This window comes from Cololabis saira, chromosome 3 (assembly GCF_033807715.1).
Source record: "Cololabis saira isolate AMF1-May2022 chromosome 3, fColSai1.1, whole genome shotgun sequence".
In the NCBI taxonomy this organism is placed as follows: domain Eukaryota; kingdom Metazoa; phylum Chordata; class Actinopteri; order Beloniformes; family Belonidae; genus Cololabis; species Cololabis saira.
The window spans coordinates 47645866-47670465 of record NC_084589.1 but is presented as its reverse complement, the minus strand read 5'-3'; the positions used below and the strand labels follow the sequence as shown (position 1 = coordinate 47670465).

The 24600-nt window shown below is 40.6% G+C and overlaps 1 protein-coding gene across 1 annotated transcript in view; it reads right to left on the bottom strand.

Annotated features, from left to right (window-relative positions):
• Positions 1–24600, bottom strand: part of LOC133440714 (zinc finger protein 62 homolog) — a 36051-nt gene that overhangs the window by 5745 nt on the left and 5706 nt on the right. The window contains exons 5-6 of the mRNA XM_061718033.1: positions 22266–23785; positions 4426–5111 (exon numbers count right to left, since the gene is read on the bottom strand). Coding sequence (XP_061574017.1) covers positions 4426–5111; positions 22266–23785 — 2206 coding nt within the window. The remainder of the gene's footprint in view (positions 1–4425; positions 5112–22265; positions 23786–24600) is intronic.

The window sequence follows — 24600 nt, the reverse complement described above, 5'->3', positions numbered from 1 at the left end:
TCCAGGCGAGGTCCAACAGTCTGCGCTGACGGTCGAGCTCTTCTTCATACTCCAAGATGCTTTTTTCAAACACTGACAATATTTCTACAGCAGCTGCTGTTAGTCGCTGACCGATAAACTCTCTCAGATGATTCACCTTAGACATTGTTGAAGAGGAAAAAGAAAGGAAACAACAGAACCGTCCTCTCCTTCTTCTTCTCTAGGTTTAATGGCGGATCACAACCAACGTTATTAGGTTCTACCGCCACCTGCTGTACCGGAGTGTGTAACATCAGGATCATTATTACACCAGGTTACAGTCTAACTTAAAGGGGGGGAAAAAGGAAATACCTAAATAAAATAAGATAATCACATTTAAATCTTATTATCTATCCCTGCATCTTTAAGAAAGACAAGGATTTCCTTATAACAATCCCTCATCACCTCACTCCTCCCTAATAACCTACTAAACTCCATTCCCGTCCCAGCTCGTACATCCTGTCTCTTAAAGCGTTCCTTTCTACCTCATACTTGCCACATTTAAGAATCACATGCTCTACATTCTCTGTGACATCACACTCATCACATTTATCAGACACGGACTTTGACATTAAATACAGAGTTGATTTTAAACTAGTATGACCTAATCTTAATCTAGAAATGATGACTTCCTCTCTCCTACACTTTCCTTTGAAAACCTTCACGTTAATTGACTTCTGTATGTTATAAAAATGTCTCCCTTTTACACCGTTGTCCCACACCTTCTGCCATGAATCCCTCACTGCCTTTCTAATTCATGATTTTGCTTCACCTTTACCAAAAGGAATTTCCATAATTACCTCACTACTCAATTTCAATGCTCTTTTAGCAATATTGTCTGCTTTCTCATTGCCATCAACACCCATGTGGGCAGGAACCCAACAAAACTGCACAGTAATTCCAGTTCTGCATAACCTCCACAACACCATTAATATTTCCAACACTAGATCTTCTCTTATTGTTTTATTTGAAGTCAAACTCTGAAGGGCTGCAGTGGAGTCTGAACAAATGACATAGTTCCTTCTCGCAGTTACAGTAAGTATTTCATTTACCAACGAAAGTAATTAGAACAAAATGCATACAACATTCTTTTCATCACTGGTTTACTACGACTTCTGTCATTTAGCAGACGCTTTTATCCAAAGTGATTTACATCTGAGAAAACAACACAAGCAAGAAGGTTTAGAAAGAGTTTTAGTTTTTCCGACACAATGAGAGCTGACGCAATTTATATGATAAGCTTCTGATTGTTAATATCAATATATAAAAGAAAAATATTTTTTATTCATGTGTTCTTTATTATTTGTCATAAATCAATTATGTTGTGAAGAAACTTTTATTGCAATGGGCTTCAAAATAATACACATGGTAAGTCTTTGAGACATTAAAATATTTAAATATCAAACTGATCAAACTATCAAACTGATTTTGGTGTGAAATATATAGATATACAAGTCACATTTAAAGCTGCAGTTTCCAACATTTAACCACTAGAGGGAATAAAGATCCCAAACTAACCCCCAAACTCAGAATGACGGTTCATTCATGCATGAATCACCCACAGGTTTTCTGCAGGGGTTTGAAGCCTCTTTTTCCTCGTATTGTGGCAGGTTGGAATTATATAAAGCAAGAAGTTTAATGCGTAATTAGGGGCGTGGCCTTTTGATTGGCATTAATTTGTCCAACCTGTAAATAAATACTTTTTCTACGATCTTAGAAAATGTTGGGAGTAAAGAATCAGGCCTGTAATTAGTGAATTGGTGTCTGTCTCCAGTTCTGTACAGTGGGATGACTTTTGCAGTTTTCATTTTTTTTTTTGTAAATGTCCCAGTTCTGCGTGACTGATTACAGCTGTATGTCAGTTAACAATCCATCAATAACCTTTTTGACTATTGTCATATCCCCACAGTCAGTTGACACCTTGTTTTTACATTTACTTACAATATCTATGATTTCTCTCTCCTCCACAGCTGTGAGAAACATTGAATCTGGATTTCTACTTATTAATGTTTCCTTCCATCCATCAGCTGATCCAGGATCACACATTTTTCTGCCAGCTTTGGTCCAACACTCACAAAATACCTGTTAAAATTATTAACCACCTCATTCATATCATTAATGACTTCATCGTTATTGGTTAAATATTGTGGATAATTAGTCTGTCTTGAACTTTTCCAAATGGCATCATTCAATATATTCCAAATACCTTTAACGTTATTTTTAGTCCTTATTCATGAAGGAATTCATGTCCCTCTCCATGAAGGCAAGTGGTCTCGGCTCTGAAACAGCAAAGTCCACCCTCCATTATCATATTATTTTTATTATTATTGTAATTATTATTACAAAAGTGCATCTCCACTCGTTGAGTTTGCACTTTGAAAGAGATGGAAAATGGACTGGTACCAAAAGCCAGGCTTGTTGCACAAGGTTTTGAGGAAGTGCAAGTTTCTGCTACAGAAGGAATCTCCAACCTGTGCTTCAGTCTCTGAGGCTCCTTGTGGCAGGAAGTTATCAAAAACAATGGACACTGCATTTGATGGACATAAAATCTGCTTCTTTCATGGACTAGAAATGTGGAGAGACATTTTCATTAAACCTTCTCCAGAGACCAACAGAGCAGATCATCTTTTTTTAACCCACATCAACTCCATGGTTCCTGACACAGTGGATTCCTATCAGTTTTCCTACCGTGCCAACAGATCAGTGGATGAAGCGATGGCTTCGGCTTCACTTCACCTTCCAACACCTGGACAGGATGAACACCTATGCACGGCTTCTGTCCCTGGATGTGTCATTTGATGAAGCCAAGACCAGTGAAATAACAAACTGGATCAAAATGACGTGATTGAGGAAGTTGAGGATAAAGGACAAAAGTGCATCTCCACTTTTCAACTTCATTTGATGACATTTCTCTTTCAACATTGTTTTCTGAGCTAAATGCTGGTTGTACTGATCACGCTGTACCAATAATCTGGATCACTGACAACTTTCCTCTTGTTGATGCACTAAAGTCTTTTTTTATTTGTGTTTTTATTATTATTATTATTACGATAGATTGTTCACGCTTGAGTTTATGTTGAGCTTTTATAACTCACCACCAGGGGGCACTGCTGCTCTTTCTACATATGGAGAGTGTAATATTCCAGAATTATAAACAATAAAATGATTCATCCATCTAAAATGAAAACTTAATTACATTTTCATGATTATTTCTGACTAAATATGAGTTGAGGTAAAAAGACATTTACTTCTAAACGGATGTCTGATATAAAAGGGTTAAATCCAAAGTCTGTCCTCTTCCTGGAATCTGATCCCGATGATCCTCCCTCTTCTTCCTGCTCTCCAACCTGCAGATCTGCAGCTTCAAGACAGATCTACATCAGCTTTATAATAAATCATGTGTCAGACGAGTTGTAAATCTAGTACAACTTGACTTTATACATGTGATTCAATAATATTGTTAATTTCATATTATTTAAATAACATGAAAAACGTACACAAATATGTTGTAACTTATAGTTACAATAACACAGCATGGATCATTTGAATAAAAGTGTTTTGACTTAGTTTGTCCCATGAATTATCACGATAATCTGATGTACGTGCAGCTCAGATTTTAAAATGCATAAAGCAGGGGTCACCAATCCTGGTCCTCGAGGGCCGGTGTCCTGCATGATTTAGATGTTTCCCTCCTTTAACACACCTGATTCTAATTAATCATCGTCATCAGCTTGTCATCCAGGGCTCCACAATTCTGTTAATGACACAGTCACTTGTATCATGGTGCAATGAAGCAGGGAAACATCTAAAACCTGCAGGGACACCGGCCCTCGAGGACCAGGATTGGTGACTCCTGGCATAAAGCCTTTTACAGTTGTCAGCAAACTATGGATAACATCACAATATATAACCTCTGAACGGAGTAGATGGAGAGAGTTTAACAACATGGAGCTGCAGATTAACTTTACAAAGAGAATGTGAGTGAAGAATAAACAGACGGGAAAAAGGACGTGTGAGAGAGGCTTTGTAGATGAACGAAATAAACTGTCACGTTTAAAGAAACTTCAGCACATACTAACAGCTCTTTATTTGCACGGTGGAGACGGTAAGTTACCAACAGCAAAAAATAATACAATTTTAAGAAGGAACAGGGATTCAAACAAACTCAATGCAGAACTTTACAAAAAAGTACACGACCACATCGTTCCCTCTGCGTCAAGTTGACGGAGAAGCATAAATCCGGGTTGAACCTGCAACCCTTGTGGGGAGGGGATTAGGCTCATCAGCCACAGGAGGTGGTGGTTGGACTTCTGTGGGTTCTTCTTCTGTGGGTCAGACAGGAGTGAACAGCTGCCCCCGGAGGACGATGACATGAGCTTCATTTGTCACGAGTCACCAGACTTCTCCTCCGGGTGATTTTTCATGTGACTCAGCAAACCCATTCTGCGGCTAAAACCTTTGTTGCACGTCTTGCACAAATATCGCTTCTCGCCCGTGTGCGTGTTTATGTGGCTTTTAAGATGTGATGATCTAGTAAAGGTTTTACTGCAGGTGTTGCACAGGTACGGCCTTTCGCCGGAGTGGGTCCTCGAGTGAACCACCAGGTTGTAACGTTCTGTGTAACTTTTTCCACATGTTTTGCAGATGTAGGGCTTCTCGCCCGTGTGCGTGGTTATGTGGCGTTTAAGATGTGATGAGTTTATAAACGATTTTCCGCCGATGTTACACAGGTACCGCCTTTCGCCGGTGTGGATCCTCGAGTGAACCAGCAGGTGGGAATCTTGCCTGTAACTCTTTCCACATGTTTTGCAGATGTAGGGCTTCTCACCCGTGTGCGTGGTTATGTGGCGTCTAAGATCCCATAAATTAGTAAAGGTTTTGCTGCAGGTGTTGCACGGGTACGGCCTTTCACCGGTGTGGGTCCTCGAGTGAATCACCAGGGTGGAACGTTGCGTGTAACTCTTTCCACATGTTTTGCAGATATAGAGCTTCTCGCCCTTGTGGATCATTTTATGCTTCTTGAGCATTGATGATTTTCTAAACGATTTTCCGCAGGTGTTGCACAGGTACGGCCTTTCGCCAGTGTGGATCTTCATGTGATCCATTAAAATACTACTTTTACTGAACTCTTTCCTGCAAGTGCTGCAAGAAAATGCCTTCTTCCCCGTGTGGGTCCTGGTCAGCTTTGATTTACAGTTGCTGTCTGACGGGACAGCAGCATCTTCGTGGTCACCGTGTCGCCTCATTGGCTCCGGATCTGCAGTTTTACTGGAGTCTGAGCGTAAACTTTCAGTTCCTTCCTCATCTTTGTTTTGAGCTTCAGGAGAAGTGTGCAACAGCAGCTGGACACAGTTTGGTCCTGGTTCACCATTTTCAATTCTCACATCAGCGACATTGACCAATGAGACATCCACCTCTACGTCCTCGTGCTTCATCTCCTGACCGCTGGAGTCTTCCTCCAGTTCTGTAGTCTGTGGATGCCCTGGTTCCTCCTGGTCCGGGCTGCAGCTCCTCTCCAGGTTATCCAGGTGCTGGTCACTGAAAACCCCGTCCTCCTCCACCTTACAAACATTTTCTTGTGGGAGTTCTGGAATTACAAAAAGGGACAAAAAGATAGGATTATAACAAGTCAAAATTGCTTCCCAGTGTTTGGTTGTATTTGTGAGGTTAAAACTTTGTCCTTAATCTTCAGTCTTCCTCTTCATCTATGTTGTATATATTTGAAAACAAGTGCATTACTCTGTGTGACCATTAGGCGGCACTGTGACTGTACTCTTGTGTTACTGCTTTGGTATCGAGACAGTTGAAGAATAAAGTTGTTGTTCTAGAAATGGCTTCTTCCGCGTCATATATAATGATCTAACTACAAGTACTGCATATGAACACCTATATGAACATCCTCCAACCGTCGTGTTTTTTTCCAGTGTCATCTCACATCTTGCTAGTTCTAGTTCTAAGTTATAGAGTGTATAACAAAATAAATGTTGACCGGTTTGACATGCAGGTTGATGACATCCTATGGGATGATGGATACACCCATGATGATGTTGAACAAGCATATCAGTCATTTTTCAAGTCTTACAACAGGTGCTTTCCTCTTGTCAGCAAAAAAGCAAACAAGGTCTCTGCATTTAGAAAACCCTGGTTTACACCAGATCTCCATAAGTCTCTGAAAGCTAAGAATAGATTGTATAAGAAATTCACCAGTAATTCATCCCCAATTAATATAGAAAATTATAAGACATTTCGTAACAATTATAATCATCTTGTTAGAACTGCCAAGAAAAATAACTTTTCCGACAAATTCAATGAGGCTTCTAATAACATAAAAACTACCTGGGGAGTCATTAACCAGCTTCTAACTATGAATAAGTCTACAGCCACTCTTCCATCTCAATTTGTTGATGAAAATAGAGTCTACTCTGACCCATCTGACATTGCATATGTTTTTAACAATTATTTTGTTAATATTGGTACAGTTCTTTCAGAAAGGATAACTCTTATAGCCGGGTCTCCATCTGAGTTTCTGACAGGTTCCCATCCTTCTATTCAGAGCTTCAAGCCTCTTACAGAGATGGAAATCTTGGACATAATTATGTGCCTGAAAGAATCAGCTGCTGGTCATGATGAGGTCAGATCTAACTTAATTATGAAAACTAGACATTCAATTGCTAAGTCTTGACCCATATTTTCACCAAATCTCTAGAAACTGGAATAATACCCAATTACCTCAAAATTGCCAAAGTAGTCCCTGTTTACAAATCTGGAGACCATAGTGTATTTAGTAACTACCGGTCCATTTCTGTTCTCCCAGGTTTCTTAAAGGGGACCTATTATGAAAAACACACTTTTTCTTGTTTTAACATATATAAAGTGGTCTCCCCTCACCCTGCCAACACAGAAAAGATGATACCCCATGAAAATCTGCAAGGTCTGCTCCCCCCCACCTTACAGAGTCCCCCAGTGTCATGTGGTTTCTGTGAGCCGTTTAGATTTGTGCATTTTCTTTACATCACCAAAATGCAAACCACGCCCTCGGTCTCCTCCGCTGCTGAAACCACGCCCACAACCAGCTCAGCCGGCCGCTCGAGCTTCCGCCATTGTTCAGCAGCGGTGGCTGCTGAACAGCGAGGGGGAGTAGAAATGAGATTTTGCATCGACATTTACCCTCATAAAAGGATCAGATCCCACAGCACGGACCCGGTAACTGACACGAGTCAGCGGTAAGTTCCGTTTTTTTTATGTCATTTATATTTGTATGATCTTTGCATGGGCTAAGTATTTAGCTTAGCTCCGGAGCACCGGGGCCGCATACGGAGCTGCGGGGGCTGCTCACGGACCGGACCGTCGAGGAGCCCCCGGGTTCGGAACTCCGAACCCGGAGCTCCGAGCCTGGAGATCCGAACCCGCCGGCTCCGGGGGAACCGGCTCCGGGGAGCCGGCCCCCCGGGCTCGGGGCTCTATTAGTACCGTAATACATTTTTCTTCTGTGGTTTCAGATCTTCCAAGCACCTGGAGCTGTTCACATTCAGAAGACGCACGGTCCTTCCTTGAGCCAGCAATAGTGCATACATTTTATTTATATATTTTAACAATAAAGTTGCCATTTGTGAAAATTCAGTGTTGTGATTTCTTTACAGTTACATGATTCATTTGTCTTGTAACATAAGAAGTGAAATGATGAGGAATTGGAGTAAATAACCGTGGTGTACCTGTTTAGAATTAAATTCAATCTTCCTGTTTGAAGACGAGGTGACTAAAGGCTGATTTATGGTTCCGCGTTACACCAACGCAGAGCCTACGGCGTAGGGTACGTGTCGATTTAACGCAGAGCCGTGGACACGCTTTGCTACGCAGCAGCAGCACTTCTCCCCGGAGGGACGCTTTGTCTCCTCCCCTGCTACACGTCATTCAAACAGCCAATCAGCGCAGAGCCTCATTATCATAGCCCCCCCTTCCCTTAGAATGGAGCACAGAAAAAGGGGTTAGAAGCGGTAAAACTATAGACACGGCCCACAGGCTGGATTTCTGATGTATGTAGAAAAAACAAGCTTTAGATTGTTTTTAAGACATTCAAGGCCTGTTTAAAATATACATTAAATGCCATAATATGTCCCCTTTAAAGATCCTGGAGAAATGGGTCTATAACAGAATGATGAAACATTTGCAGGACTGTAATAAACTGTAAAAACACCAATATGGATTTAGGAAAAATCCTTCTACAGAAATGGCTTTACTTCAATTGGTTGATAAAATTCACACTGCAATCAATAAAAATGAATACACTTTGGGAATCTTTCTTGATTTATCCAAAGCTTTTGACACAGTTAATTTTGATATTCTTCTTCAAAAATTACTACACTATGAATTTGCTGGAATCACTCATGTGTGGCTTTTCAATTATATTGATAACCGTCAGTAATTTGTCATCATTGACCGTAAATCATCAGAGAGGGCCGCCTTAAAATGCGGGGTCCCCCAGGGGTCTATACTAGGGCCCCTGTTATTTTTGATTTATATAAATGATTTGGCCGCAGCCTCGTCCTCCTTGTTTCCTGTACTTTTTGCTGATGATACAAACGTATTTATTTCACATAATGATTTTCATCTTTAATGGGAAAGGCAAACCATGATTTACAAAACATTTCAAAATGGTTTAAAATTAACAAACTATCACTGAATATAAAAAAAATCTAATTTTATTATATTTACATCAAAAAATTAAATATATTGTAAATCTAACAACGGTCTGTCTATAGGAGATGACCCGCTCACCCAGGTTACATCAACAACCTTCCTTGGTGTAATTATCCATGAAAGTTTAAGCTGGAAAAACCACATCAACCATGTCTGTAAAAAAATATCTAAATCTATTGGTATTATTGGCAAATTCCATTGTTTGGTGAAGGAAAATTGTCTCCCAACTCTTTATTATAGCTTGATATATCCATATCTCATTTACTGTAATAGTATTGGGGGAGCTACCTACAACACACATGTTCATAAACTTAACATGTTGTAAAAAAAAGATTGTGCAGGATTGCCACACACAGTAATTGGTCTGCTCATTCTGCCCCTCTTTTCAAACAACTCAATATTTTACCCATCTTTAAGTTAAATACATATCAACCCTGCAATTTTATTTTCAAAGTATTGTTCCTTCCAGTTTCATTTTCTTTGCCATGTAAAGATTTTTTTCAGTTCAACAGTGATATGCACCATTTTAATACAAGACAGGCTAATCATTTAAATCTCCTGAAGTTCCGTACTGGTTTGTGTCAGTTCTCCATCAGATACAGTTATGGAACACCTACAGCAATCTCGTCTACCTCTACTTCATTCAATCATTTTAAACGTAAACTCAGGACACATTTAATTGATCAGATTACCTAATGATATTTCTAGATTTGTTATTTTTTCTTTAATCATGTAGATACCATGTATTCTATTCATGCTGCTGTTTATTTGCTTTGTCTTTGTTTTTAGACTGCAATCATGTATTCTGCATATTTTAAATCTTTGTACAATATTTTGCTGTATTTTACAGGTAGAGGCCTCGTATAAGCCCCTTGGGCTTTTTGCCTCAGCCTAGCACATTACCAATCTCTCTTTTACATTTGTATGTTACTTGTTCTGTTTTTATACTGTGATGAATTAATGAATCTAAAAAAGCGGTGATCTATATCTTTTCTACAGAATAAAGGATTAAGTGTAAAGTGTGAAATATGTTGTGATGCAGTAGTTTTCAATAGTTTTCTCCACTAGATGGCACCGTTTGACTATTTATTGATACTGCCTCTACTGACTGCGTTAGTGACTGTTTTAGAGAAGAAAGAAAAGTTTACAGTGCTTCCTGTTTTTTTATTGCGTACCCTGTTGATGTGTGCGCACGCATGGTGAATAAAAGCTCTGCAACAGGTTATGGGCCCAGATCGTCGCTAAAAAATCTGTTGTACACGGACTTTGTGTGAAGATATAAACAGTATTGTGGGATTTCACAATGGAGGATAAGCTGTTTATTGACAGGCTGAGCGGACCGGAGAATTGGGCAACATGGAAGTTTCAGATGGAGCACCTGCTAAAGGCTAAAGGACTATGGGGCATGCTAATGGAGACGGAGACGCTAGCTGCAGGTGCTAATGCAGCAGCACAGGCTGAATTCACTCGACGGAGAGAGAAGTCATTCTCCATGTTAGTGCTGAATGTAAGTACACCCCAGCTGTACCTGATAACAAGCTGTACAACTCCCAAAGAGGCGTGGGATACGCTGAAAGCCCATTTTGAGAGAGACACTTTGGCAAATAAACTGTTCCTGAAGAAAAGATATTTCAGATGTGAAATGAAGGAAGGAGGTGCTTTAACTGATCATTTAAAACAAATGAAGGAATTGACTGATCAGCTCACAGCAATTGGATCTGTAATTGAGGAGGAAGATCAAATCGTAACACTGCTGGGTAGTTTGCCACCAAGTTATGCTACAATTGTCACTGCACTGGAAACTAAGATTGACAACCTGACACTGAAGTTTGTTCAGCAAGCTTTAATAAATGAAGAACAAAAGCGAGTGAATGCTAATGATTCAAGTGGTGCTACGTCAGGAGGTGCATCAGCCATGTCATCACAATTTCGAGGAAATGTGCAGGATAGCTCTAAGACAGTGGGAGCGGTAGACAGAAGCACGTGGAGATGTTACAAATGTGGAAAAGAAGGCCACTTAAAACGTGACTGCCCGAGCTGGAAAAATAAAACGAAAAAGAAAATTCACAAAGCGAAACACGTGACATGTGAGGATGATGAAGACTCCTCTGAGAGTGCCTTTGTGATCAGAGAGGCAAACGGTGAGAAACCACAGCAAGTTGAATGGTTAATTGATTCTGGAGCATCAAAACACATGACATGTAATGAGGACATTCTTCACGACTACCAGCCATTCACAAAAAATCAGTCAGTGAAACTGGGTGACGGAAGGGTGGTCGACGCCCTAGGAATTGGACGTGTCAACATGAAAATGACTTTCAAATCAAGTGATGTAAAAAATGTCACAATGTATGACGTGCTGTATGTTCCAAAGCTGTCTGGGAATTTATTCTCAGTGGGAGCTGCTACCAAGAATGGGAATTCAGTGCAGTTCAAAAAGTCGCGTTGCTACATACATGGAAGAAATGGAACACTTCAAGGCATGGGAACACAAAGAGCTGATGGACTATATCAGTTGGACATTGAAGGAAGTGACACTGCATGTCACAGTGCATCAGTAGCGGCCAGTCTGTGGCACCAGCGCCTAGGTCACACTACTAAGCTGAAGGAACTCAAAGATCGGGTGAACGGAGTGAACTTCTCTGCAGAAAAGGAGATTCCCTTCTGTGAAGGATGTGTGGAAGGCAAGTTGGCTAAAAAGCCATTCAAGTCGATTGGAGGAATCCGTTCTAAACGGAAGATGCAGCTGATTCACAGTGATGTCTGTGGTCCCATGCAGACTGAATCTATAAGTGGATCAAAATATTTTGTGACTTTCATTGATGACTACACAAGATGCTGCAAAGTATACTTCATGAAACGGAAGAATGAGGTGCTAAGCAAATTCAAGGAATTTGAGAGAACATTCTCAAATGAGTCTGGACTGAGCGTCACAAAGCTGAGGACAGATGGTGGTGGTGAGTACACATCGAAGGAGTTTCAAGAATATTTGAAGTCTCAAGGCATCCACCATGAAATGACTGTACCTCATACGCCACAGCAGAATGGCGTGTCAGAACGCAAAAACAGGACATTAGTTGAAGCAGCCAGGAGCATGCTGTCACATGCGAAGTTGCCAAAAATGTACTGGGCAGAGGCTGTAGCCACCGCAGCTTACATACAGAACAGGCTCCCCACAGCTGTTCTGAAGGAAGAGACACCCTATGAGAGATGGTGTGGAAAGAAACCTGACATGAGTCACATGAAGGTATTTGGCTGTATTGCTTATGCTCATATCCCAGATGAACAAAGAAAGAAACTTGACAAGAAAGCTGTGAAGCTTCGTTTCGTTGGATATGCAAACAATGCCAAGGGATATCGTCTGTATGATGAAGAGAAAAGGAGGATTCTAATCCGCCGTGATGTCATCTTCGATGAATCAAACTTCAACTGGACGCAGGAAGTGAAAGTACCCTGCACAGAGAACGAGATAATCATAAAAGAAGATGAGAGTGAAACGCGACATGATGAGGTCACAGCTGACAGTACTGTGAGAACAAGTGGCAGAATCAGAAACGCTCCAAGAAGATTTGGATATGATGAGTTTGCTGATACAGTGACTGTTGATCATCATGCAAATATGTGTCGTGTGACAGAGCCGGTCACACTGAAAGAAGCGCTGATGAGTCCTAATGCAAAAGAATGGCAGGAGGCGGCTGACTTGGAGTATGAGTCACTGCTGGAAAATGAAACGTGGGACTTAGTGGACTTACCAAGAGAAAGAAAGGCAGTAGGATCGAGATGGGTGTTCAGAGTCAAGCATCACAGTGATGGAAGAGTGGAGCGATACAAGTGCAGGCTCGTTGCCAAGGGCTACTCACAGTTGTATGGTGCTGACTATGATGAAACGTTTTCACCAGTAGTACGTTTCAGCTCGATTCGTACATTACTGTCCTTCGCCATTCAAAACAATCTACATGTACACCAGATGGATGTTGTAACTGCATTCCTTAACGGACACCTGGAAGAGGAAATCTACATGGAACAGCCGGAGGGCTACATTAAACCAGGGCAGGAACACCTGGTATGCAAATTGAAAAAATCAATCTATGGACTGAAACAGTCTCCTCGCTGTTGGAGCAAGGCTTTCACAGAGTTCATGATGGAAATCGGATTCAAGCAAAGTACATCAGACCCCTGCGTGTTTGTGAGATCAAGAAAAGAGCTTGAAATACTCGCAGTCTACGTTGATGATTTAATCCTGATAACAGAGTCAACTGAAAGCATGAACGAGCTCAAAGTAGCTCTCAAGGAGCGCTACAAGATGAAAGACATGGGAGAGTTGTCCTATATCCTGGGCATCTCTGTAATCCAAGACAAAGAGAAGAACCGTGTCATTCTTCATCAGAAACATTACATCGAAGCCATACTAAAGAAATTTGGAATGGATAATGCAAATCCTGTGGCAACTCCTGCTGATGGCAATGTCAAGCTGAAGAAAAGTGATGGTGTCAGCAAGCCAGTGGACCAGCATACCTATCAGTCAATGGTGGGAAGTCTGCTGTATGCTGCAATGGCCACTCGACCAGACATAGCTCAAGCAGTGAGTGCTGTGTCAAAGTTCAACGCGAATCCAGATGCTGCACATCTAACCGCTGTGAAGAGGATACTTAGATACTTGAAAGGGACAGTGAACTTTGCTCTCAAGTATGACAAATCTGACACTGGAGCACTGATTGGATTCTCAGATGCTGACTGGGCTGGAGATCAGGATGACCGCCGCTCAACAACAGGCAACGTCTTTCTACTGAGTGGAGGAGCAGTGAGCTGGCTCAGCAAGAAGCAAGCAACAGTTGCACTTTCAACTGCAGAAGCGGAGTACATCGCACTCAGTCAAGCAGCACAAGAAGGAATCTGGCTGAAAAGATTACTGAGTGATCTCGGGGTGGAAGCTATGTCCACATTGATCCTGGAAGACAACCAAGGAGCAATCGCAATCGCAAAGAATCCTGTGAACCACTCCAGGACCAAACACATAGACATTCGCTACCACTACATCCGTGAATGTGTACAGAATGGACAAATAGAACTGCAGTATTGTCCAACAAATGACATGAAAGCGGATATCTTTACCAAACCACTGCCTAAACAGAAGTTTGAATACCTCAGGGGAGAGATTGGACTTTTCCCTGTTTAACTTTTGAGTGCATATGTGTGCTTGACAGGTGTACGCCGAACGCTGCATGATCAATGAAAAATCTAAAAAAGAAAAGTAAAAAGAGTTCCAGTAAAAACATTGTGAAAAAGAGTTCCAGATAAAACATTGTAAACAAACCAAATAGTTTCAGTGAACACAATGTGAGAGAAATGTTTTTTGTTGTTGTTTGACATTATTTTGTGAATGAGAGCAAGGCTCTGTAATATTATTTAAAGTAACTTAATGTTATTGATAATGTTATTGAAAAACTAAGTGGGAGTGTTGTGATGCAGTAGTTTTCAATAGTTTTCTCCACTAGATGGCACCGTTTGACTATTTATTGATACTGCCTCTACTGACTGCGTTAGTGACTGTTTTAGAGAAGAAAGAAAAGTTTACAGTGCTTCCTGTTTTTTTATTGCGTACCCTGTTGATGTGTGCGCACGCATGGTGAATAAAAGCTCTGCAACAAAATATCAGTCTGGTCCAGAGTCTGAATGGACCATGAAAGGCAGCACCAAGTAAACAGAACAACAAGTTAGTTCGGGATGTTTCCGAATCCCACATCAGCAGCTGCTTGAGCTGGGGAGTTTCCCATTTAGTTGGTTTGCTTCATCACCACGGCTTTTAACTGGAAACAAAGGGATCTTGTCAGAGCCGGATTAACGCAAAGGCAGACTAGGCACGTGCCTAGGGCCCGACAGGGGGGGGGGCCAGACAGAGGGACAAAAAAAAAAAATTTTTTTTTTTTTTTGTCTGCACACATATTAATGGTTGATAACATGCCGGTAAAAACCTAAGGCATATATATATATATATATATATATATATATATTACTATATTTAGTATACATACATATATATATACGCATACATGCGCACAGGGCCGCCGCAAGGGATGTGCGAACCGTGCGACCGCACGGGGCCTGGCGCCCCAAGGGGCCTGGCGCCCCAAGGGGCCTGGCGCCCCAAGGGGCCTGGCGCCCCAAGGGGCCTGGCGCTATGGGCCGTTTTTTTTTCCCCAATTTTTTATTTTTTTTTTCCTTATAAATATCAACAGTCACGTTCCATTACAGACCTAAATGTGTACTAGTCTGCGCATATCAATAAATATATGTGCAATGATGACGGTGTCTGTTGTTCAATACAACTGATCAGACCAAGCGCAGACACAAGCTGCTCTGATCCAGACGGTGGAGTTGGAACAAACTGTCACACAATGTCGAGAGAACGAGACAGATTCAGGAAATTTCCATCAGGGGATGAAAAAAGAAAAAAACAAAAGAAAATGGAAGAGTTTAATGCCTCTCTGAAAGGCACGTTTGATAAATTTGTTACAAAAATCACCGATCCGACCGGGTCTCAAGCAGCCGTGGGGCCCCGCGTCGAGGCAAGAGATGATGATGAGGCAGGGGAAGGTATCCAGTATTTTGCTAATTGGAGAGTTAAAATTGCGCATATAGACACCCGATCCGACCCGAAAAACCCAAAAATCAAGGGCCCCCCTGGCTATCTCACACAGGGCCTCGCAAATCTCTCAAACGGCTCTGCATATGCATACACATACATACATACATATACACATACAGACATACGGTACATACTACAGCACACTTTGTCTTACTGCAAATTGTATTGGTCTTTGTAGATTTTACTTCTTATTTAACTATTCAATTTAATCAACACATTTAATTAAGATTTTCTGCAAAATGCTCACAATCGATAAGATAAGGATAATTTAATAGCATTTAATAGAGCATTGTAATAACGTATAAATAATAAAAATCTAAAAATAGTCTGATAGACTGTTTAATATACAACACATGACTTATTTTGGAATACAAAGAACCAACTTGACTATGACTTTGCTATGTAAAATGTGAATTAAGTTTTATCAGTAACTTTGGTAAGTTTAAGATTTCATAAATAACATCGATGGAGGGGGGCCCAAAAATCACAGGCTGCCTAGTGTAGTCCATTTATTTAATCCGGCTCTGGTCCCAGCTCGTACATCCTGTCTCTTAAAGCGTTCCTTTCTACCTCATACTTGCCACATTTAAGAATCACATGCTCTACATTCTCTGTGACATCACACTCATCACATTTATCACACACGGACTTTGACATTAAATACAGAGTTGATTTTAAACTAGTATGACCTAATCTTAATCTAGAAATGATGACTTCCTCTCTCCTACACTTTCCTTTGAAAACCTTCACGTTAATTGACTTCTGTAGGTTATAAAAATGTCTCTCTTTTACACCGTTGTCCCACACCTTCTGCCATGAATCCCTCACTGCCTTTCTAATTCATGATTTTGCTTCACCTTTACCAAAAGGAATTTCCATAATTACCTCACTACTCAATTTCAATGCTCTTTTAGCAATATTGTCTGCTTTCTCATTGCCATCAACACCCATGTGGGCAGGAACCCAACAAAACTGCACAGTAATTCCAGTTCTGCATAACCTCCACAACACCATTAATATTTCCAACACTAGATCTTCTCTTGTTGTTTTCTTTGAAGTCAAACTCTGAAGGGCTGCAGTGGAGTCTGAACAAATGACATAGTTCCTTCTCGCAGTCACAGTAAGTATTTCATTTACCAATGAAAGTAATTAGAACAAAATGCATACAACATTCTTTTCATCACTGGTTTACTACGACTTCTGTCATTTAGCAGACGCTTTTATCCAAAGTGATTTACATCTGAGAAAACAACACAAGCAAGAAGGTTTAGAAAGAGTTTTATTTTTTCCGACACAATGAGAGCTGACGCAATTTATATGATAAGCTTCTGATTGTTAATATCAATATATAAAATAAAAATATTTTTTAATTCATGTGTTCTTTATTATTTGTCATGAAACATTTATGTTGTTAAGAAACTTTTATTGCAATGGGCTTCTAAATAATACACATGGTAAGTCTTTGAGACATTAAAACATTTAAATATCAAACTGATCAAACTGATCAAACTATCAAACTGATTTTGGTGTGAAATATATAGATATACAAGACTCATTTAAAGCTGCAGTTTCCAACGTTTAACCACTAGAGGGAATAAAGATCCCAAACTAACCCCCAAACTCAGAATGGCCCGGTTTCCCAGATCAGTTAAGTAGTTCTTAACAGCGAAAGACTTCTTTCAAACCTTCTTAAGGAGCCTGTGAAAGAAAATCGCGTTTCCCAGAGTTGCTCTTTGCTTAAGAATCTCTTTCATTAAGAAGGAAATGAAAGATGCTGCTGACCCAGTCTTTACAACCATCTTAGTGAACAAAGACTCACAGATCCAGCCGCGTCAGGTAAATCAATAGCACACCAAGCAATGACATATTAAAACAATGCACCCCGCACAAATTTTGATCTATTTCATACTTTAGATTTATATTGTTTAGCATTCATTGGTGACAGCAAAGGGAGAAAAAAAAAAGAAAAATAAGGAATAACAAGTGTGTTCCTGTATATGCTTTATGCATTACGCACAAATAAAACGATCATCATGAATATCATGTATTTGATAATTTGGCTGCTATACAGCATGTTCTCGCTGCAAATCAACCGGGCGAAGCAGAACTGTTTATATGAACGCATTCGTGCGTCAGCACTTCAATCCCCTGGACGTGTCTGCAATTTGAAGCCCTCTATAATTATAAAAAGAATTTCACTTATCACGGGTTCTTTTTGGAACATAACCCCTGCGAAAAACCAGGGATTGCTGTAATTCCACGTTGCGAAACGCGCCTTCTTTTGGCTCTTGACCGTCATGTTTTTGAACACACGCCCACTACGTTTCCTCTGGTCTCCTGTGATGGGAAAAAAAGCTTCACTGTAGCCAAAAATAACGGAGTAACGCACCGTTTGGTAGCGGTAATTGCGTGACTGAATTTAAAAAGTAATGCGTTAAGAGTATTAGTTACCGCAAAACTAACGGCGTTACTGTAACCCGTTACTAAATAACGTTAGTCCCAACACTGGTGTCTCCACACCCGCTGTGTCTCCAAACACCCGCAAATACAACGTTGATAAATGCAATAGTGAAAACGCTCAAGCAGCTAAATAACCTTCAGAATATTTATTTGAGGTGAAGGATTCTGTTTTACTAGTCAGGAGGATACAATGTGGTCCTATATGCTGAATGATCGTTAAGTTAATTTCTCCTTTCGTCCATCTTTCACATTTAATAAAAACAATACATTTCCTCATTATTTTCTTACCAAGACTACTTCTTATTTAGTTGCAGTCTTGTTTTCATCATGAAAAAGGGTCATTGAATTATATTAATCATCTTAATTTTTCATTATAACGCACAGGCAGCAGTGAATTAGTGCGTTGGTAGCAGTGCTGTGTGAAAATGCGCTGATAGTGATCGGTGATCGATTTGCCTGGCATTGATGGTCGGATGGTCGGATGTGTCCAAAGCTCGTGAGGAGATGAAGTCAGTACGAGCGGAGGGGGCAAAGGCTGTGGCGGCTAGAGAGCCAGAGGACAGCGACTAATCAAAATCAAAATCTGCATTGACACACGCACCTCCATTGCAAAGTGGATTGCATGCAAAAAGAGGCTTGGACATAAAAATAACTGTACAGTGGACACAGTAGTAAATCACAGGAACGGTGATCAGGATGAGTGGACTGGACACGTGTACAAACATACATGCTATCTTGACTGTGAAGGATGAAATTAGACAAATTGCTATGTGGTAAACTATGTATCTTACTGAATTCTGTTGTTGATGTGATCATGAATCTTACATAGAACGGGGCGGGACTTTAATAAGCGTCAGCTTCTCCTGTACCCTTTTCGTCATGTGCTGAGTATGCAATGTATAATGTTCTGGAGATGAAATGTGTCTATATAAACATGCCGAAATAAACGAAATAATAAATAATTGATTGATTTGGTTTCAGAACCGGACAGCTGCTCCAAAGAGCTTCTGAAAGAGAGAAACTAAAGAACGGTGTTAAGAAGTCATCTGGGAAACACCCGTATCTTAGGGTACCTTCTTAGTTGAAACCTTCTTTGAACCTCTCTTAAATCCTTAAGAGAGGTTGGATCTGGGAAACCCGGCCATTTTCATTAAACCTTCTCCAGAGACCAACAGAGCAGATCATCTTTTTTTAACCCACATCAACTCCATGGTTCCTGACACAGTGGATTCCTATCAGTTTTCCTACCGTGCCAACAGATCAGTGGATGAAGCGATGGCTTCGGCTTCACTTCACCTTCCAACACCTGGACAGGATGAACACCTATGCACGGCTTCTGTCCCTGGATGTGTCATTTGATGAAGCCAAGACCAGTGAAATAACAAACTGGATCAAAATGACGTGATTGAGGAAGTTGAGGATAAAGAACAAAAGTGCATCTCCACTTTTCAACTTCATTTGATGACATTTCTCTTTCCACATTGTTTTCTGAGCTAAATGCTGGTTGTACTGATCACGCTGTACCAATAATCTGCATCACTGACAACTTTCCTCTTGTTGATGCACTAAAGTCTTTTTTTATTTGTGTTTTTATTATTATTACGATAGATTGTTCACTCTTGGGTTTATGTTGAGCTTTTATAACTCACCACCAGGGGGCACTGCTGCTCTTTCTACATATGGAGAGTGTAATATTCCAGAATTATAAACAATAAAATGATTCATCCATCTAAAATGAAAACTTAATTACATTTTTCATGATTATTTCTGACTAAATATGAGTTGAGTTGAGTTGTGGCAGGTTGGAATTATATAAAGCAAGAAATTTAATGCGTAATTAGGGGCGTGGCCTTTTGATTGGCATTAATTTGTCTAACCTGTAAATAAATACTTTTTCTAAGATCTTAGAAAATGTTGGGAGTAAAGAATCAGGCCTGTAATTAGTGAATTGGTGTCTGTCTCCAGTTCTGTACAGTGGGAGGACTTTTGCAGTTTTCATTTTTTTTGTAAATGTCCCAGTTCTGACAACTGATTACAGCTGTATGTCAGTTAACAATCCATCAATAAACTTTTTGACTATTGTCATATCACCACAGTCAGTTGACACCTTGTTTTTACATTTACTTACAATATCTATGATTTCTCTCTCCTCCACAGCTGTGAGAAACATTGAATCTGGATTTCTACTTATTAATGTTTCCTTCCATCCATCAGCTGATCCAGGATCACAAATTTTTCTGCTTTGGACCAACACTCACAAAATACCTGTTAAAATGATTAACCACCTCATTCATATCATTAATGACTTCATCGTTATTGGTTAAATATTGTGGATAATTAGTCTGTCTTGAACTTTTCCTAATGGCATCGTTCAATATATTCCAAATACCTTTAACGTTATTTTTAGTCCTTATTCATGAAGGAATTCATGTCCCTCTCCATGAAGGCAAGTGGTCTCGGCCCTGAAACAGCAAAGTCCTCCCTCTATTATCATATTATTATTTTTATTATTATTGTAATTATTATTACAAAAGTGCATCTCCACTCGTTGAGTTTGCACTTTGAAAGAGATGGAAAATGGACTGGTACCAAAAGCCAGGCTTGTTGCACAAGGTTTTGAGGAAGTGCAAGTTTCTGCTACAGAAGGAATCTCCAACCTGTGCTTCAGTCTCTGAGGCTCCTTGTGGCAGGAAGTTATCAAAAACAATGGACACTGCATTTTTGGAGACTTCCAAAGTTTTTTTTGCAAGAATTTACCAAAACTAAACGTTAGGTTTGACTATTAAAATCAAGCTTCCCTCTCAGGATTTCTGGCTAGTTAAGAAATTATGGCTATTATGTCTCAGTGTTTCAGCCTCTCCACCATAACGTAAGTGTCGTGAAGGTGTTTTTAAGATGCACTTTATGATGTTGTCCATGTTAATATTTTGTTTCTAGGGCAGGTATGATTGGCTGTTTCTAACGTCAAATGCTGAATTAGTTGATGAGATTTGCACTTGATACTGTGGTTTCATTAAACTGCATTTCATTTTTTTTTATAATAATAATAACAATGACTTGGATTTATATAGCGCCCTTTAAGGCACCCAGAGCGCTTTACAGAAATCATTATTCATTCATACACATTCTCACCGGTGGTGGTAGCTACGTTTGTAGCCACAGCTGCCCTGCAGACTGATATAAAAGGGTTAAATCCAAAGTGTGTCCTCTTCCTGTAATCTGATCCCGATGATTCTCCCTCTTCTTCCTGCTCTCCAACCTACAGATCTGCAGCTTCAACACGGATCTCAACATCAGCTTTATAATAAATCATGTATCAGACGAGTTGTAAATCTAGTACAACTTGATTTTATACATGTGATTCAATAATATTGTTAATTTCATATTATGTAAATTATATGAAAAACATACATAAATATCTTGTAACTTTAGCTTATATACTTACAATAACACAGCATGGATCATTTGAATTGCATTGTTTTTACTTAGTTTGTCCCATGAATTATCACGATAATCTGATGTACGCGCAGCTCAGATTTAAAATGCTTAAACCTTTTTACAGTTTTCAGCGAACTATAATATCACAATATATCGTAAAATTTGGATACCGCAATATCGTATTGTATCGTGACTCAAGTATCGTGATGTGTATCCCACATCACACTCATTTCCTCATTCATTTGCAAAATAAATGTTCTTGTTTTCTAAATCAATAAAAAACATTTTAAAAAGGGAAATAAAAGCAAACCGTATCTGACTGCACTGACTTCTGAAATCTTCAAGGTTTTTTTTTTTAATGCTGCAGACATCAAAGTTTATAAAATGGTGACAGGTGGTTGGCTGTTCTGATTCTGACGTGTTGATGGTTGCGTTTTTCTTTTGTCCTCGTTTCTCTGAAGTTTCTTCATGTTTTCAGAGGAACGTTGTAAAAACTGAACACATAAATATATCAAACTTGGACTAACCTCAGATCGGAGTAGATGGAGAGAGTTTAACAACAGATTAACTTTACAAAGAGAATGTGAGTGAAGAAGAAACAGACAGGAAGAAGGACGTGTGAGAGGCTTTGTAGATGAACGAAATAAACCATCACGTTTAAAGAAACTTCAGCACATACTAACAGCTCTTTATTTGCACCGTGGAGACGACAAGTTACCAACAGCAACAAATAATACGATTTTAAGAAGGAACAGGGATTCAAACAAACTCAATGCAGAACTTTAAAAAAAGTACACAACCACATCGTTCCCTCTGCGTCAAGTTGACGGAGAAACATAAATCCGGGTTGAACCTGCAACCCTTGTGGGGAGGGGATTAGTCTCATCAGCCACAGGAGGTGGTGGTTGGACTTCTGCGGGTTCTTCTTCTGTGGGCCAGACAGGAGTGGACAGCTGCCCCCGGAGGACGACAACATGAGCTTCATTTGTCACGAGTCACCAGACTTCTCCTCCGGGTGATTTTTCATGTGACTCAGCAAATCAATTCTGCGGCCAAAACCTTTGTTGCACGTCTTGCACAAATATAGCTTCTCGCCCGTGTGGGTCCTCGAGTGAAACACCAAGCTGTAATGTTGCTTGTAACTCTTTCCACATGTTTTGCAGATGTAGGGCTTCTCGCCCGTGTGCGTGGTTATGTGGCGTTTAAGATCCGATAAATTAGTGAAGGTTTTGCTGCAGGTGCTGCACACGTGCGGCCTTTCGCCGGTGTGGGTCCTCGAGTGAACCACCAGGTTGCAACGTTGCTTGTAACTGTTTCCACATGTTTTGCAGATGTAGGGCTTCTCGCCCGTGTGCGTGGTTATGTGGCTTTTAAGATTTGATGATCTAGTAAAGGTTTTTCCGCAGATGTTGCACAGGTACGGCCTTTCGCCGGTGTGGATCCTCGAGTGAACCACCAGGTGGCAACGTTCTGTGTAACTTTTACCACATGTTTTGCACATGTAGGGCTTCTCGCCCGTGTGCGTGGTTATGTGGCTTTTAAGAGCTGATAACTGAGTAAAGGTTTTTCCGCAGGTGTTGCACAGGTACGGCTTCTCGCCCGTGTGGATCCTCGAGTGAACCAGCAGGTGGGAACGTAGCCTGTAACTTTTTCCACATGTTTTGCAGATGTAGGGCTTCTCGCCGGTGTGCGTGGTTATGTGGCGTTTAAGATCCGATGAAATAGTAAAGGTTTTGCTGCAGGTGCTGCACACGTGCGGCCTTTCGCCGGTGTGGGTCCTTGAGTGAACCACCAGGTGGCAACGTTGCTTGTAACTCTTTCCACATGTTTTGCAGATGTAGGGCTTCTCGTCCATGTGGGTCTTCGAGTGAATCACCAGATGGGAATGTAGCCTGTAACTTTTTCCACATGTTTTGCAGATGTAGGGCTTCTCGCCCGTGTGCGTGGTTATATGCCGTTTAAGATATGATAAATAAGTAAAGGTTTTGTCGCAGGTGTTGCACAGGTACAGCCTTTCGCCAGTGTGGATCTTCATGTGATCCATTAAATTACTACTATTACTGAACTCTTTCCTGCAAGTGCTGCAAGAAAATACCTTCTTCCCCGTGTGGGTCCTGATCAGCTTTGATTTACAGTTGCTGTCTGACGGGACAGCAGCATCTTCGTGGTCACCGTGTCGTCTCATTGGCTCCGGATCTGCAGTTTTACTGGAGTCTGAGCGTAAACTTTCAGTCCCTTCCTCATCTTTGTTTTGAGCTTCAGGAGAAGTGTGCAACAGCAGCTGGCCACAGTTTGGTCCTGGTTCCCCATTTTCAACTTTCACATCAGCAACATTGACCAATGAGACATCCACCTCTACGTCCTCGTGCTTCATCTCCTGACCGCTGGAGTCTTCCTCCAGTTCTGTAGTCTGTGGATGCCCTGGTTCCTCCTGGTCCGGGCTGCAGCTCCTCTCCAGGTTATCCAGGTGCTGGTCACTGGAAACCCCGTCCTCCTCCACCTTACAAACATTTTCTTGTGGGAGTTCTGGAATTACAAAAAGACAGGATTTTAACAAGTCAAAAGTGTTTCCCACTGTTGATTGTTTGGTTGTATTTGTGAGGTTTAAAGTTTGTCCTGAACCTTCTGTCTTCCCCTTCAGCTATGTAGTATATTTGAAAACAAGTGCATTACTCTGTGTGACCATTAAGTGGCACTGTGACTGTAGGAAATCTAGCAGAAAATTGGAGAGTCTGGATCCAGAGATCTGAACTGTTTCTTGTCGCCAGCGGAATCGACGAAAAGTCTAATTCAGTGAAAAGAGCCACGTTCCTACATGTGGCCGGGGACGAAGCAATTAAAGGTATATAAAACTTTTGACTTTGATGAAGACGTAGATGACTATGATACATTGAAAGAACATTTCTGCCAACATTGTGAGCCAAGGAAAAATGTGCCGTATTTGAGGCACCTGTTCTTTATTCAAGTGCAAGGAATATCAGAGACTGTTGATGCATATGTGACTGATTTAAAAAAGAAAGTGAAAGACTTCGAGTTTGAGCACCTCACAACACTTATTGATGTAAATGTTCGCACATCCAAGTGGAGAACAAGGTGGATTGAGGAAAACCTACAGTACGACCCTCGCAGAACTGGTCAGTGCCAATAAGGCAGAATGAAACATCTTTATGTAATCTGAATTAGATGACATATATGACACACACTGCAATCAATCTCACTCTAATAAAGTAAGGTAGCTGTCTTCAATTTGATAAAGACACCATAGTTCAACTGAAACAATAGTAGGTACAGTAGCCTATGCTGTACCAGGATAATTTTCCATAGGTGTTAATAGAGTGGTT